The sequence below is a fragment of the Nerophis ophidion genome, linkage group LG26 (genome assembly GCF_033978795.1).
Source record: "Nerophis ophidion isolate RoL-2023_Sa linkage group LG26, RoL_Noph_v1.0, whole genome shotgun sequence".
In the NCBI taxonomy this organism is placed as follows: domain Eukaryota; kingdom Metazoa; phylum Chordata; class Actinopteri; order Syngnathiformes; family Syngnathidae; genus Nerophis; species Nerophis ophidion.
In genome coordinates this window covers 31,956,214-31,973,090 of record NC_084636.1, presented here as the reverse complement: position 1 = coordinate 31,973,090, position 16,877 = coordinate 31,956,214, and the positions used below count along the sequence as shown (strand labels likewise).

Genomic DNA, 16,877 nt, shown 5'->3' with positions numbered 1-16,877 from the left:
TCCGTTGTGGTGAAGAAGGAGCTGAGCCGGAAGGCAAAGCTCTCAATTTACCAGTCGATCTACGTTCCCATCCTCACCTATGGTCATGAGCTTTGGGTCATGACCGAAAGGATAAGATCACGGGTACAAGCGGCCGAAATGAGTTTCCTCCGCCTGGTGGCGGCGCTCTACTTTAGAGATAGGGTGAGAAGCTCTGTCATCAAGGAGGAACTCAAAGTAAAGCCGCTGCTCCTCCACATCGAGAGGAGCCAGATGAGGTGGTTCGGGCATCTGGTCAGGATGCCACCTGAACGCCTCCCTCGGGAGGTGTTTAGGGCACGTCCAACCGGTAGGAGGCCACGGGGAAGACCCAGGACACGTTGGGAAGACTACGTCTCCCGGCTGGCCTGGGAACGCCTCGGGATCCTCCGGGAAAAGCTAGATGAAGTGGCTGGGGAGAGGGAAGTCTGGGCTTCCCTGCTTAGGCTGCTGCCCCCGCGACCTGACCTCCGATAAGCGGAAGAAGATGGATGTATATATATATATATATATATATATATATATATATATATATATATATATATATATATGTGTATGTGTGTATGCATATATGTATACATACACATGTATGTATATATACATATGTGGATATATATATATGTGTGTGTATATATATGTATATATATATATCAAATATATATATATGTATATATAAATATGTGTGATTGGTTGGTTTTCACTTCCTGTTTCCTGTAAGGTCAATTCCTGTTGAGCACACGTTCGTCTTTTTCAACATGACAATGTGGAGTTTATACTGATGACTTTATGTAAAAACAGCACATTCTTTATGTTCTTTTGTGAAGAATCAATCTTAGTTGTTTTACAATATTATTAACATTATTATACAATTATTTTGCAAGTGTAGATTGGGGTATGACCATTTTTAGACTTTAATGTATCTTGTTTTTTTTATTATGTTATGTTTATCAAAGTGTGTTGTTAATTATAATTGTAGGATTATTTTACTGTTGTAATTGTAACCGTGGGGAGTTTTGTGCGTCCGCGTGGTGACTTAACCAGGCAGCCAAAGTTATCGACTTCATTTCCCTTTATCAGCCACTTTCAATTCCCTCTGGTTGTTGTGTTCATGCTGTGAGAAGACACGGAATAAAACAGATTGCTTTCTTTTTTTTTTTTTTTCAAACGCTACTTTGGAATCCTTGAAGCATTTCAGGAAGTTTTGTAACGTCGGTCTGCGCTAAAAGAGCACGTTTTGTGTCACAACTTGCACAATTGAACTTGTCGTCTTCCGTATTAGAAGGGTGTAAATGTTTTCCACTGAAAAATGTAAACATACAGGTGCCATTTTGATATTTTTTATTTTCAAAACCAGTACAATATATATCAGTTTCTTTAGCTTTTAAGGTTCCCTTCAGGTTTGGTCCCCGGGACCCAAAATATTCTGTCATAAACATGTCCAAAATAAGTCACATATACATTTTTTTTCATTTAACACTTAAATTAAAAAACAAAAACAAAAAAAAACACTTAAATCATTAGATCAACTTCAGGTCTATCTGTCGATATATAATTTTTTCTTAAATGATCTGTTTGTCAAAAGCCTGTTTTTGTATGACAAATCCACAAAATAAGCCGTATCCCCCCCCCCTTTTTTTTAGTGTCATATTTGATGTGAAGTAATTGTAGCCTGAAATAGATCAATAATTTATAACATTGATTTTGATTTAATATTTTTGTAGCAATGACCGTTTTTAAAGAAAAAAAATCCAACTAAAATTCTCAGGGATCCAAAAGAGTCCCACTCATAAAAGATATATTTCATACTTTTTTTTTGAACTTTCAACACACACATCTCTACATCAACTTCAGGTCTATCTGTCCATATGTAATATTTTGTGTTTTATGCTCTATTTTTGTCAAAACCCTGTTTTTTATGGCAAAAACACAAAATATGCAATATTTCCCCTCAAACAATATGTCAAAGTGTAATATTTGATATGAAGTAATTAGTCTTAAATAAATCAATAATTCATAAGAACATTATTTTTTGAGCAATGACAGATTTAAAGAAAAAATCCAACAAATTCTTGGGGATCCAAAAGGCCCCCTTTTAATAAAATAATTAATTATAAGTCATACATTTTTATATTTTTTTTACTTTCAACACTTAAATATCTAGATCAACTTAAGATCGATTATAAGTTTTTATTTTTGTATGTTTTTATGTTATTTTTATGCCCTTTTTGACAAAGAAAACGTAGTTGTTGTTTTTTTGGGTAAAAACACAAAATGTGCAATCTTTTTCCCCAAAAAATATTACAAAGTGTAATATCTGATATGAAGTAATTGGAGTTTTAAATAAGTCAATAATTACTAACATTGATTTTAAATTGGTTATTTTTTGACATTTTTTTTATTTTAATCCCACTACAATATTGGTGATCCAAAAGGGCCCTATTCATACATCCATCCATTTTCTACTGCTTGTCCCTTTTTAAAAGTATAAAATGTTAGTAATACATTTTATATTATTTATTTACCACTTAAATATCTGGATCAACTTCAGAATTATCCATTGATTATAAGTTTTCATTATTTTAGTTTTTTTCGTTTTATGCCCTTTTTGACAAAACAGTTTATATGGCAAAAACACAAAATATGCATTATTTTCCCCGAAATATATCAAAGTGTAATATTTGATATGAAGTAATTAGTCTTAAATAAATCAATAATTTATAAGAACATTATTTTTTGAGCAATGACAGATTTAAAGAAAAAATCCAACAAATTCTTGGGGATCCAAAAGGCCCCCTTTTAATAAAATAATTAATTATAAGTCATACATTTTTATATTTTTTTTACTTTCAACACTTAAATATCTAGATCAACTTAAGATCGATTATAAGTTTTTATTTTTGTATGTTTTTATGTTATTTTTATGCCCTTTTTGACAAAGAAAATGTAGTTGTTGTTTTTTTGGGTAAAAACACAAAATGTGCAATCTTTTTCCCCAAAAATATTACAAAGTGTAATATTTGATATGAAGTAATTGGAGTTTTAAATAAGTCAATAATTAGTAATATTGATTTTAAATTGGTTATTATTTTTTGACAGTTTTTTTATTTTAATCCCACTACAATATTGGTGATCCAAAAGGGCCCCATTCATACATCCATCCATTTTCTACTGCTCGTCCCTTTTTAAAAGTATAAAATGTTAGTAATACATTTTATATTATTTATTTACCACTTAAACATCTGGATCAACTTCAGAATTATCAATTGATTATAAGTTTTCATTATATTAGTTTTTTTTGTTTTATGCCCTTTTTGACAAAACATTTTATATGGCAAAAACACAAAATGTGCAATATTTTCCCCGAAATATATCAAAGTGTAATATTTGATGTGAATTAATTAGAACCTTAAATATGTCAATAATTCATACCATGATTTTAATTGATTATTTTTTGTTGACAGTTTTTGAAAATATTTTAATTCCAATATAATATTGCGGATCCAAAAGGGGCCCAGTCATAAAAGTATTAAATGTAAGTCACACATTCATTTTTTTTGTTCCAGCATTTAAATATGTAGATCAACTTCAAATCTATCCATTGATTATATGTTTTTGTTTTATTTATTTTTTTGACATAGAAAACTTTGTTTTTCATATGGAAAACACACATAATATGCATTATTTCCCCAAAAGATATTTCAAAGCGGAATTTATTTATTTAACACTTTTATAAGTGGGACCCTTTTGGATCACCAATAATTTTAGTGAGATTTTTTTTTTTTTTTTTAAAACTGTCATTGCTCCAAAAAATAATTATTGACATATTTTGCACTTTGAAATATTTTTGGGAGGAAAATATAGCATGTTTAGTGTGTTTGACATAGAAAAAACTAAGTTTAATTTGTCAAAAAGTTTAAAAATAAAAAAAAACAACTAATACATTCCAAACTTATACTTGATGGATAATTCTGAAGTTGTTGTTGTTTTCTTACTGTACCGTAAATTAACCGAACCGTGACCTCTGAACCGAGGTACGTACCGAACTGAAATTTTTGAGGACCGTTACACCCCTAGTAAGTCATACATTTTAAATATTTTTTAAATTTTAACACCTACATCTCTAGATCAAATTCAAATCCATCCTTTGATTATACATTTTTATTTTATTAGGTTTTTTGGTTCAAAAAAAACATTGCAAAATTTACCCCCAAAATATTTCAAAGTGTAATATTTGATGTGAAGTAAAGGAGTCTTGAATAGGTCTTAAGTAGGTTTAATTTTTATTTTAATCCCACTAAAATATTGGGGATCCAAAAGGAAAAATATTAAATATGTAAGTCATATATTTTTTTCAACTTTTTTAAATCTCTAGATCAGGGGTCACCAACGCGGTGCCCGTAAGGACCAGATGAGTAGCCCGCTGGCCTGTTCTAAAAATAGCCCAAATAGCAGCACTTACCAGTGAGCTGCCTCTATTTTTTAATTTATATTTATTTACTAGCAAGCTGGTCTCGCTTTGCTCAACATTTTTAATTCTAAGAGAGACAAAACTCAAATGAAATTTGAAAGTCCAAGAAAATATTTTAAAGACTTGGTCTTGACTTTTTAAAATAAATTATTATTATTTCTTTTTTACTTTGCTTCTTATAACTTTCAGAAAGACCATTTTAGAGAAAAAAATACAACCTTAAAAATTTGGGGGGGGATTTTTTTAAACACATACCATTTACCTTTTGAATTCCTTCCTCTTCTTTCCTGACAATTTAAATCAATGTTCAAGTAAATTTATTTTTTTTATTGTAAAGAATAATAAATACATAATTCTTAATTTTAGCTTCTGTTTTTTTAACAAAGAATTTTTGTGAAATATCTCTTCAAACTTATTATGATTAAAATTCCCCCAAAATATTCTGGTAAATCTAGAAAATCTGTAGAATCAAATTTAAATGTTAAATGTCAAAGTCTTTAGAATTTTTTTTTTACATTTTTGTTCTAGAAAATTTAGAAGAAATAATGATTTGTCTTTGTTAGAAATAAATTTGTTATATGTTCTAACAAAGTGCAGATTGGATTTTAACTTATTTAAAACAAGTCATCAAAATTCTAAAATTAATCTTAATCAGGAAACATTAATTTTAATTTTTTTCAAAAAGATTCGATTTAGCTAGTTGTTCATCTGAATTTTTTTCGATTAAATTTGGAATTTTAAAGAGTCAAAATTGAAGATAAACTGTTTCAAAATGTAATTTTCATTTTTTTCATGTTTTCTCCTCTTTTAAACTGTTCGATTAAGTGTTTTTTTCATTATTTATTCTCTACAAAAAGCCTTCCGTAAATCCATCCATCCATTTTCTACCGCTTATTCCCTTTCGTGGTCGCGGGGGGCGCTGGCGCCTATCTCAGCTACAATCGGGCGGAAGGCAGGGTACACCCTGGACAAGTCGCCACCTCATCGCAGCCTTCCGTAAATGGAAAAAAAAAAATGTACGACGAAATGACAAGACAGAAATACCCATTTTTTATATATATAGATTTTTTTATCAAAGGTAAATTGAGCAAATTGGCTATTTCTGGCAATTTATTTAAGTGTGTATCAAACTGGTAGCCCTTTGCATTAATCAGTACCCAAGAAGTAGCTCTTGGTTTCAAAAAGGTTGGTAAACCTTGCTCTAGATCAACTTCAAATCTATCCATTGATTATAAGTTTTTATTTTATCCGTTTTTTTTGTTTGTTTTATGCCCTTTTTGACAAAGAAAAAAAATGTTTTATGCAATATTTTCCTCCAAAAATATGTCAGTGTAATTTTCGATGTGAAGTAATTGGAGCCTTAATTATGTCAATCATTCATAACATTGATTTTGATTCATTATTATTTTTGAGCAATGACAGTTCAAAAGAAAAAAAAAACCAGCCTGCATGTCATCTGTGTGGTATTAGAGTCAACATTACAACTTTTTCTTGTTACTTTTAAACGTTTATTCCATTTTTTAATGTTTTTAAAAAGTATTCCGTACTGGGTCATCCGGTTCATGGCCAGGCTGGAGTCTACCCCAGCGGACTTTTCCTGACTTTGTGTGAGGTGTGCAGACGTGGCATCAACTGCTGTGATGTCACAAAGACACCCTGAGGTTTTATTGCCTTCGTGCCTTTGTGCTTGGCACTGGCAAGTAAGTAAGCCTCTTAGCGGAGTGAGCGCTCCTCTCTTTTTATCCCAGGAGACACTTTGAGACGGTGTGAAGTGAAGAAGAAGAAGAAGCAGGTTATTTCCTCTTTTTCTTCATGGAACCAACACTTGATTGCCAAAACCTTTTTTCTCTTCCGCCCGATTGCAGCTGAGATAGGCTCCAGCACCCCCTAAGACTCCAAAAGGGACAAGCGGTAGAAAATGGATGGATGGATGTCTTTAAAAGTCTTTAAGTCTTCCCTCATTTTATTTTGAAAGTGTTGTTGGATTGGCAAAAACATCTGAAGTGTTGTTTTGGTTGGTTTTAGAATTATTTGGCACAGTACTTGTAACCTTGCCTCATTGGAGTGTCGGGCGATACGGCTGAAAACTGTATCATGATATCAGTTTTTTGTATCGATAATCATTGATATTTTTTTATGAGGACTACAAAATAACATGTAGTTTTAGAGAGCAATAGACTGTATTTACTTTGGCGAGTGGACTTTTCAATAGTTTCGTGGATAAATGGTTAGATATTTTAACGTCCTTGGTTCAGTATGGTGCGGACTGTGCTAGGTATTAAATAATGCTAGTTATAAGCTAGTGTGAGTTATCAACTATAATCTAAGTCAGTGGTTCTCAACCTTTTTTCAGTGATGTACCCCCTGTGAACATTGTTTTAATTCAAGTACCCCCTAATCAGAGCAAGCATTTTTGTTTGAAAAAAAGAGATAAAAAAGTAAAATACAGCATTTTGTCATCAGTTTCTGATTCATTAAATTGTATAACAGAGCAAAATATTGATCATTTGTAGTGGTCTTTCTTAATCTATTTGAAAAAAAAGATATAAAAATAACTAAAAACTTGTTGAAAAATAAACAAGTGTTTCAATTACAGATAAAGATTTCTACACATAGAAGTAATCATCAACTTAAAGTGTCCTCTTTGGGGATTGTAATAGAGATCCATCTGGATTTATGAACTTAATTCTAATCACTTCTTCACAAAAAAATAAATCTTCAACATCAATATTTATGGAACATGTCCACAAAAAATCCAGCTGTCAACACTGAATATTGCATTGTTGTATTTTTTTTTTCACAGTTCATGAACGTATATTCATATTTTTTTGACGTATTATTCAATAAATATGTTTATAAAGGATTTTTGAATTGTTGCTATTTTTAGAATATTTAAAAAAAATCTCACGTACCCCTTGGCATACCTTCAAGTACCCCCATTTGAGAGCCGCTGATCTAATGCAAGATCTAAGCTAAAGCTAGCTATCAACTAATGCTAGCTATTAGACAATGAGTTATTAACTATAATCTAATGCGAAATATAAGATAATGTTAGCTATAAGCTAATGCTAGCTATTAGACAATTTTAGTTTTCAACTAATGCTAGTTATAAGCTAATGTGAGTTAACTATAATGCAAGATTTAAGCTAATGTTAGCTACAAGCTAATGCTAGCTATTAAATGATGTTAATTATTAACTAATGATAGCTATAAACTAATGTGAGTTAACTATAATCTAATGCAAGATATAAGCTAATGTTATCTATTAGTTAATGCTAGCTATTAGATAATGTTAGTTATTAACTAATGCTAGCTATAAGCTAATGTGAGTTAACTATAATCTAATGCAAGATATAAGCTAATGATATCTATTAGCTAATGCTAGCTATTAGATAATGTTGAGGTGAGTTGAGTTGAGTTGAGTTTGAGTTTATTTCGAACATGCAAGCATACAACATGATACATTACAATTTCCAGTTTCTCTTTTCAACATGTTCGAAAAGGAGGAGGAAGAAGCAGAGCTTATTTAATCCTACCCCTTTTCTTTACATAACAGTTGCTAAAACTTTTGTTCACTTCCTGTTCTCAATGTATTCACAATGTATACTCATAAGTAATAAGTAATCACAATACAAATAAATAAATAATTGCTTAAGTTTTAATCCATACGATGAGATGAATCAGATTATTTTGAGAATGAATGAGTGAGTAAAATCAGAATGTTTATCATGGTTATTCATTTTTAGTTATTAACTAATGCTAGCTATTAGTTAATGTGAGTTATTCACTATAATCTAACGCAAGATATAAGTTAATGTTGGCTATAAGCTAATGCCAACTATTAAATAATGCTAGTTATCAACTAATTGTAGCTGTTAGCTATTGTGAGTTATTAATTATAATCTAATCCAAAACATAAGATAATGTTAGCTATGAATTAATGCTTGCAATTAGCTAATGCTAGCTATTAATGTTAGCAATAAGATAATACTAGATATTAACTAATGCCTGCAATCAACTAATGCTAGCTCTTAGCTAATTTGAGTTATTGACTCATTGGAATTATAAGCTAATTCTAGCTATTAACTAATGCTAGTTATTGACAAATGCTAGCTATTGGCTAATGTGAGCTATTAGTTAATGTTATCTAAAAGCTAGCTTGGGCTATTAACGACATTTTGCGACAAACTAATGCTAGCTATTAATATTCGCAGTAAGCAAATGCTAGATATTCATTTGCTTATTTGAGCTATTAACTAATTCTAGCTATAAACTAATGCTAGCTATTAACAAATGCTAATAACTAATGATAGCAGTAAGCTATTGTCAGATATTGAGTAATGACCTGATTTTATTTTGAAATCTTTGCGTTGTGTTGTTGTTTTGGTTGGTTTTACATGTATTTGTCCTCAAAGAAATGCATGTACATATAAATAGTCTGTTCCACTATTAGCTGTGTGCTAATCTTCTTAACTGTCATTCACGTGTGAGAAGAAGTGAAACTAAACCGGATCTTGGCGAGTTTAAAGGTGTCATGCAAGTGTAAAAATAAGTTTTTCAGCAGATAAGTGAAGAAGTCACGTTTCTTCGCCAGCAGGCTGTGAGGAGTTAATGGAGCGCTTGATTTGCTCACCCTAACCCGCCTATGGCACAGTACTTGAAACCTTGCCTCTTTGGTGTGTTGGGCGATACGGCTCAAGTCTGTATCATGATATCAACGTTTTGTATTGATGATTATTGATATTTTTTAATGAGGAGCAGCAGAACGATATAAATGTCAACAGCAATGGGACAAGCGGTAAAAAATGGATGGATGGATGGACATACAATATGTTAAGGGTTAGCATGCTAAAATTAGTCAGGTTGCTCGGTTTGCAAGCGTTGTCTCCAGAGTCATATAACTTGGTGTGTGACACATGCTAACTGTTAGCATTCCAACATTGTTAGCTCTTTTTGCAACAGTGGTGGAGAAATGGATGGATGAATGGACACACAGTGTTAAGTGCTAACATGCTAAAATTAGTCAGGTTGCTAAGTTTGCAACCGTTTACTCCAGAGTCATATAACTTAGGTGACATGTGCTAAGGTTTAGCATGTTAACTTTTTTTAGCTCATTTTGCAACCTTTTTTTAACTCCAGAGTCATATAACTTGGTATGTGACACATGCTAACTGTTAGCATGCCAACATTCTTAGCTCTTTTTGCAACAGTGGTGGAGAAATGGATGGATGAATGGACACACAGTGTTAAGTGCTAACATGCTAAAATTAGTCAGATTGCTAAGTTTGCAACCGTTTACTCCAGAGTCATATAACTTAGGTGACATGTGCTAAGGTTTAGCATGCTAACTTTTTTTTAGCTCATTTTGCAACCTTTTTTTACTCCAGAGTCATATAACTTGGTATGTGACACATGCTAACTGTTAGCATGCTAACAATATAAACTTTTTGCAACCGTGGTAGGAAATGGTTGGATGGACATAAATAATGTTAAGTGTTAGCATGCTAAAATTAGTCAGGTTGCTAAGTTTGCAACTGCTTACACCAGAGTCATATAACTTATGACATATGCTAGTTGTTTGCCTGCTAACGTTTTTGCTCATTTTGCAACTGTTTACTCCAGAGTCAAATAACTTGGGTGACGTGTGCTAAGGGTTAGCATGCTAACTTTTTTTTTTTTTTACTCATTTTGAAACCATGGTCATATAACACAAGTTATATGACCATTGGGCATATAACTTGGTATTTGATCCATGCTAACATTATTAGCTCTTTTTGCAACTGTGGTAGGAAATAGATGGATGGATGGACATACAGTTTGTCGAATGTTAGCATGCTAAAATTTGTCAGGTTGCTAAGTTTGCAACCGTTTACCCCAGAGTCATATAACTTATGTGACACATGCTAACTGTTAGCATGCTAACTTTTGCAAGCGTTTACTCTAGTCATATAACTTAGGTGACATGTGCTAAGGGTTAGCATGCTAGTTTTTTTTTAAATAATTTTGTAACCATTTACCCCAGAGTCATAACTTATGTGACATATGCTAAGTGTTAGCATGCTATCCTTTGCAACAGTCTACCTCAGAGTCATATAATTTAGGTGACATTTGCTAAGGGTTAGCATGCTCAACTTTTTTTTACACATTTTGCAACCATTTACACCAGAGTCATATAACTTGGTATTTGTCACATGCTAGCTATTAGCATACATTTTTTTTTAGCTCATTTTGCAACTGTTTACCACGGATGCACATATCTAATGTGGCATATGCTTTGTGTTAGCATGCTAACTTTTTTTTACTCATTTTGCAACCATTTACCGTAGTCATATAACTTGGTATTTGACACATGCTAACTCTTAGCATGCTAACGTATTTTTTTTACTCGTTTTGCAACCATTTACCCCAGAGGTATATACCATGGTGTCGGACACATGCTAACGTTACAATGCTAACATTATTAGCTCATTTTGCAACAGTTTACCATGGATGCATATATCTTAAGCGACACATGCTGAGTGTTAGCATGCAAACTCTTTTTGTTTTGCTTATTTTGCAACTGCTTATACCAGAGTCATATAACTTATGACATATGCTTGTTGTTAGCATGCTAGCTTTTTTTGCTCATTTTGCAACTGTTTACCCTAGAGTAATATAACTTGGTATGTGACACATGTTAATGTTAGCATGCTGACATTATTAGCTCTTTTTGCAACTGTGTACCTACCCCAGACTCGAATAACTTGTGACGTATGCCAACGTTAGCTTGCTAGCATTATCAGCTCATTTTGCAATGTTAACCCTAGAGTCATATAACTTGTGTGACATATGTTAAGTGTTAGCATGCTAACTTTTTTTTTGCTAATTTTGCAACTGCTTACCCAAGAGTCATATAACCTATGTGACATATGCTAAGTGTTAGCATGTTGACTTTTTTTTTTCTCTGCTTATTTTGCAACTGCTTAACCGAGAGTCATATAAATTATGTGACAAATGCTAGTTGTTAGCATGCTAACTTTTATTTGCTCATTTAGCAACCGTTTACCCCAGAGGCAATTAACCTGGTATGTGACACATGCTAACATTAGCATGCTAACATTATTAGCTCCTTTTACGACCGTTTACCCCAGAATCAAATAACTTGTGACGTATGCTAACGTTAGCATGCTCGCATTATTAGCTCATTTTGCAACCGTTTACCCTAGAGTCATATGACGTGGGACATGCTAAGTGTTAGCATGCTAACTTTTTTTTTTGCTAATTTTGCAACTGCTTTCCCGAGAGTCATATAAATTATGTGACAAATGCTAGTTGTTAGCATGCTAACTTTTACTTGCTCATTATGTTTTGCAGCAGAATGACGTCCCCCGTCACCTTAGAGGATGCTCTGTCCAACGTGGACCTGCTGGAGGAGCTGCCGCTGCCGGACCAGCAGCCGTGCATCGAGCCCCTGCCCTCCTCCGTCATGTACCAGGTGGGTGGTAGACGTATAGATGTGGTAAACACGTCATGTCCCTCCCGTGTATCATACCGTCTGTCCGCCACTCCCCCCTCAGCCCAACTTCAACACCAACTTTGAGGACCGCAACGCCTTCGTGACGGGCATCGCCAGATACATCGAGCAGGCCACCGTCCACTCCAGCATGGTGACCTACTTCTCCTTCTTCAACCTTCCAGCTAGAGTGGACTTCTACAGTGTGTCCTTGCAGCGGCTTCTCCATAGTTTCCTGGATAAATGTTTAGCTATTATTTCAACGTCCTTAGGCTGTCATTATGGACTCATTCTGCTTCAGTACAGTGCGGACAGTGCTAGCTTTTAGCTAATGTAAGCTCTTAACTATAACTTAATGTTAGCTATATATAAGCTAATGCTAGCTATTAAAAATGCTAGCTGTTAGCTAATGTGCGCTATTAACTATCATCTATTGCAAAATATAAGCTAATGTTAGCTATAAGCTAATGTGAGCTATTAATTATAATGCAAAATATAAGCTAATGTTAGCTTTTAGCTAATGTGAGCTATTAACTATAATGCAAAATATAAGATAATGCTAGCTATTAAAAATAATGCTAATTATCAACTAATGCTAGCTATTAGCTAATGCAAGTTATTAACTATAATCTAATGCAAAATATAAGATAATGCTAGCTATTAAAAATAATGCTAATTATCAACTAATGCTAGCTATTAGCTAATGCAAGTTATTAACTATAATCTAATGCAAAATATAAGCTAATGCTAGCTTTTAGCTAATGTGAGCCATTAACTGTAATGCAAAATATAAGTTAATGTGAGCTATTAACTATAATCTAATTTAAAATATAAGCTAATGTTAGCTTTTTAGCTAATGTGAGTTATTAACTATAATGCCTGCTATAAGGTAATGTTAACTGTAAGCTAATGTTAGCTCTTAAATAATTATAGTTATAAACTAATTCTTGTTATTGGCTGATTTGAGCTTTTAGTCAATGTTAACTATAAGCTAATGCTCGCTATAAACTAATGCTAATTATTAGCTAACGCAACTATTAATGTTCACAGTAAGCTATTGCTAGATATTAACTAATGCTAGCTATTTAATAATGTTAGTTATCAACTAATGCTAGCTTTTAGCTAATGTGAGCTATTAACTATAATGCAAAATATAAGTTAATGTGAGCTATTAACTATAATCTAATTTAAAATATAAGCTAATGTTAGCTTTTTAGCTAATGTGAGTTATTAACTATAATGCCTGCTATAAGGTAATGTTAACTGTAAGCTAATGTTAGCTCTTAAGTAATTATAGTTATAAACTAATTCTTGTTATTGGCCTATTTGAGCTATTAGTCAATGTTAACTATAAGCTAATGCTCGCTATAAACTAATGCTAATTATTAGCTAACGCAACTATTAATGTTCACAGTAAGCTATTGCTAGATATTAACTAATGCTAGCTATTTAATAATGTTAGTTATCAACTAATGCTAGCTTTTAGCTAATGTGAGCTATTAACTATAATGCAAAATGTAAGTTCATGTGAGCTATTAACTATAATCTAATTTAAAATATAAGCTAATGTTAGCTTTTCAGCTAATGTGAGTTATTAACTATAATGCCTGCTATAAGGTAATGTTAACTGTAAGCTAATGTTAGCTCTTAAGTAATTATAGTTATAAACTAATTCTTGTTATTGGCTGATTTGAGCTATTAGTCAATGTTAACTATAAGCTAATGCTCGCTATAAACTAATGCTAATTATTAGCTAACGCTAACTATTAATGTTCACAGTAAGCTATTGCTGGATATTAACTAATGCTAGCTATTTAATAATGGTAGTTATCAACTAATGCTAGCTTTTAGCTAATGTGAGCTATTAACTATAATGCAAAATATAAGTTAATGTGAGCTATTAACTATAATCTAATTTAAAATATAAGCTAATGTTAGCTTTTTAGCTAATGTGAGTTATTAACTATAATGCCTGCTATAAGGTAATGTTAACTGTAAGCTAATGTTAGCTCTTAAGTAATTATAGTTATACACTAATTCTTGTTATTGGCTGATTTGAGCTATTAGTCAATGTTTACTATAAGCTAATGCTCGTTATAAACTAATGCTAACTATTAGCTAACGCTAACTATTAATGTTCACAGTAAGCTATTGCTAGATATTAACTAATGCTAGCTATTTAATAATGTTAGTTATCAACTAATGCTAGCTTTTAGCTAATGTGAGCTATTAACTATAATGCAAAATATAAGTTAATGTGAGCTATTAACTATAATCTAATTTAAAATATAAGCTAATGTTAGCTTTTTAGCTAATGTGAGTTATTAACTATAATGCCTGCTATAAGGTAATGTTAACTGTAAGCTAATGTTAGCTCTTAAATAATTCTAGTTATAAACTAATTCTTGTTTTTGGCTGATTTGAGCTATTAGTCAATGTTAACTATAAGCTAATGCTCGCTATAAACTAATGCTAACTATTAGCTAACGCTAACTATTAATGTTCACAGTAAGCTATTGCTAGATATGAACTAATGCTAGCTATTTAATAACGTTAGTTATCAACTAATACTAGATATTAGCTAATGTGAGTTAACTATAATTTAATGCAAGCTCTAAGGTAATGTTAGTTATAAGCTTTTGCCAGCTATTAAATTATTATATTTATAAACTAATGCTAGTTATTGGCTCATGTGAGCTATTAGTTAATGTTAGCTATAAGCTAATGCTTGTTTTTAAATAGTGTTAGTTATCAACTTATACTAGCTATTAGCTAATGTGAGCTATTAACTATAATGCAATATATAAAGTATTGTTAGCTATAAGCTAATGCTAGCTATTAAATAATTATAGTTATAAACCAATGCTAATTTTTTGCTAATGTGAGCGATTAGTCAATGTTAGCTATGAGCTAATGCTCACTATAAACTAATTTTAGCTATTAGCTATTGCTGGCTATTAATGTTCACAGTAAGCTAATGCTAGCTATTAAATAATGTTAGTTATAAACTAATACTAGATATTAGCTAGTATGAGTTAACTATAATATAATGCAAGGTATAAGGTAATGTTAGCTATAAGCTAGCGCTAGCTATTAAATAATCATAGTTATAAACTAAATCTAGTTATTGGCTAATTTGAGCTATTAGTCAATGTTAGCTATAAGCTAATGCTTGCTAAAAACTAATTTTAGCTATAAACTAATGCTAGCTATTAGCTATTGCTGGCTATTAATGTTCACAATAGCCTAATGCTAGATAATAACTAATGCTAACTATAAGTGTGGTCCCGATACTAATATTTTGGTACCGGTACCGGGGCGGTGGGTCGGGGTGTGGACCGGTACTTTTTTTACAACTTAATATTGAACTGAATACGATTCATTAGTATCGCGGTACTAAACTAGTACCAGTATACCGTACAACGCTACAAGCTATTAGCTAGTTTGAGCTATTAACAAATTCTGGTTATAAGCAAATTCTAGCTATAAACTAGTGTTATCTATAAGTTAATGCTAGTTATAGGCTAATGTGAGCTATTTGTTAATGTTAGCCAAAAGCTAATGCTGTCTATAAGCTAATTTTAGCTGTAAACTGATGCGAGCTATTAATATTCGCAATAAGCTACTGTTAGCTGTTAGCTAATGCTAACTATTAATATTCGCATTAAGCTAAAGCTAGATATTAGCTAATGCTAACTATTAATATTCGCAATGAGCTAACGCTACATATTAACTAATGCTAGCTATTAGCTAATGCTAGCTATTAATATTCGCAATAAGCTATTGCTAGCTGTTACTTAATGCTAGCTGTCAGCTAATTTGAGTTATGGACTAATTCTAGCTATAAACTTATGTTAACTATAAGCAAATGCTAGTTATTAACAAATGTTAATAGCTAATGCTTGAAATAAGCAAATGCCAGATATTGTCTAATGCTAGCTATCAAATAATTCTAGCTTGTTGGGCAACACCTGATTTGATTCGATTCAAAAACGATTCCCGATTCAAAGTCAATACTGCTGCATGGTTTTAAGTGTTGTTCCTCATGAAGTGACCCTGTGTGCTGACAGAATGAGATGTTGGAGAAGGGCCAGGAGTACGCCATCATGCTCTACACCTGGAGGAGCTGCTCACGTGCAATACCGCAGGTAACCACTGGTCCCTTTGTGTCCTGGCCTCTCACTGCCTCACCTCTGTGCTCGCTCGCCCGCTGCAGGTGAAATGCAACGAGCAGCCCAACAGGGTGGAGATCTACGAGAAGACGGTGGAGGTGCTGGAGCCCGAAGTCACCAAGCTGATGAACTTCATGTACTTCCAGGTAGGAGGCTGGTCTCTAATCCAGTGGTTCTTAACATTTTTTCTATTCAAGTACCCCCTAATCAGAGCAAAGCATTTTTGGTTGAAAAAAGAGACAAAGAAGCAAAATACAGCACCATGTCATCAGTTTCTGATTTATTAAATTGTATAATAGTGCAAAATATTGCTATTTTGTAAGGGGCGCTGGAAGCCAGCAGACCCGTCAGCGATCCTGTTCTGTCTCCCTGTAATGTTTGTTTGATCTTGAATGGGATTGTGCTGAAATTTTTAATTTTCCTGAAGGAACTCTCCTGACGGAATAAATAAAGTACTATCTAATCTAATCTAATCTAATTTGTAGTGGTCTTTTTTGAACTATTTGGGAAAAAAAGTAATAAAAATAACTAAAAACTTGATGAAAAATAAACAAGTGATTCAATTATTAATAAAGATTTCTACACATAGAAGTAATCATCAACTTAAAGTGCCCTCTTTGGGGATTGTAATAGAGATCCATCTGGATTCATGAACTTATTTCTAAACATTTCTCCACAAAAAATAAATCTTTAACATCAATATTTATGGAACATGTCCACAAAAAAT

At 32.5% G+C, this 16,877-nt stretch overlaps 1 protein-coding gene across 2 annotated transcripts in view; it reads left to right on the top strand.

Moving 5' to 3' along the window:
• The window catches only part of cyfip1 (cytoplasmic FMR1 interacting protein 1), a 102,358-nt gene that overhangs the window by 8,729 nt on the left and 76,752 nt on the right, over positions 1-16,877 (top strand). Inside the window, exons 2-5 of one of the 2 annotated variants that reach the window (XM_061887895.1) lie at positions 11,843-11,960; positions 12,043-12,132; positions 16,049-16,126; positions 16,195-16,296. In XM_061887895.1, coding sequence (XP_061743879.1) covers positions 11,844-11,960; positions 12,043-12,132; positions 16,049-16,126; positions 16,195-16,296 — 387 coding nt within the window. In that variant the 5' untranslated portion in view covers position 11,843. Of the gene's footprint in view, positions 1-11,839; positions 11,961-12,042; positions 12,133-16,048; positions 16,127-16,194; positions 16,297-16,877 lie in introns of both variants that reach the window. The other variant, XM_061887894.1, reaches the window with a different exon arrangement.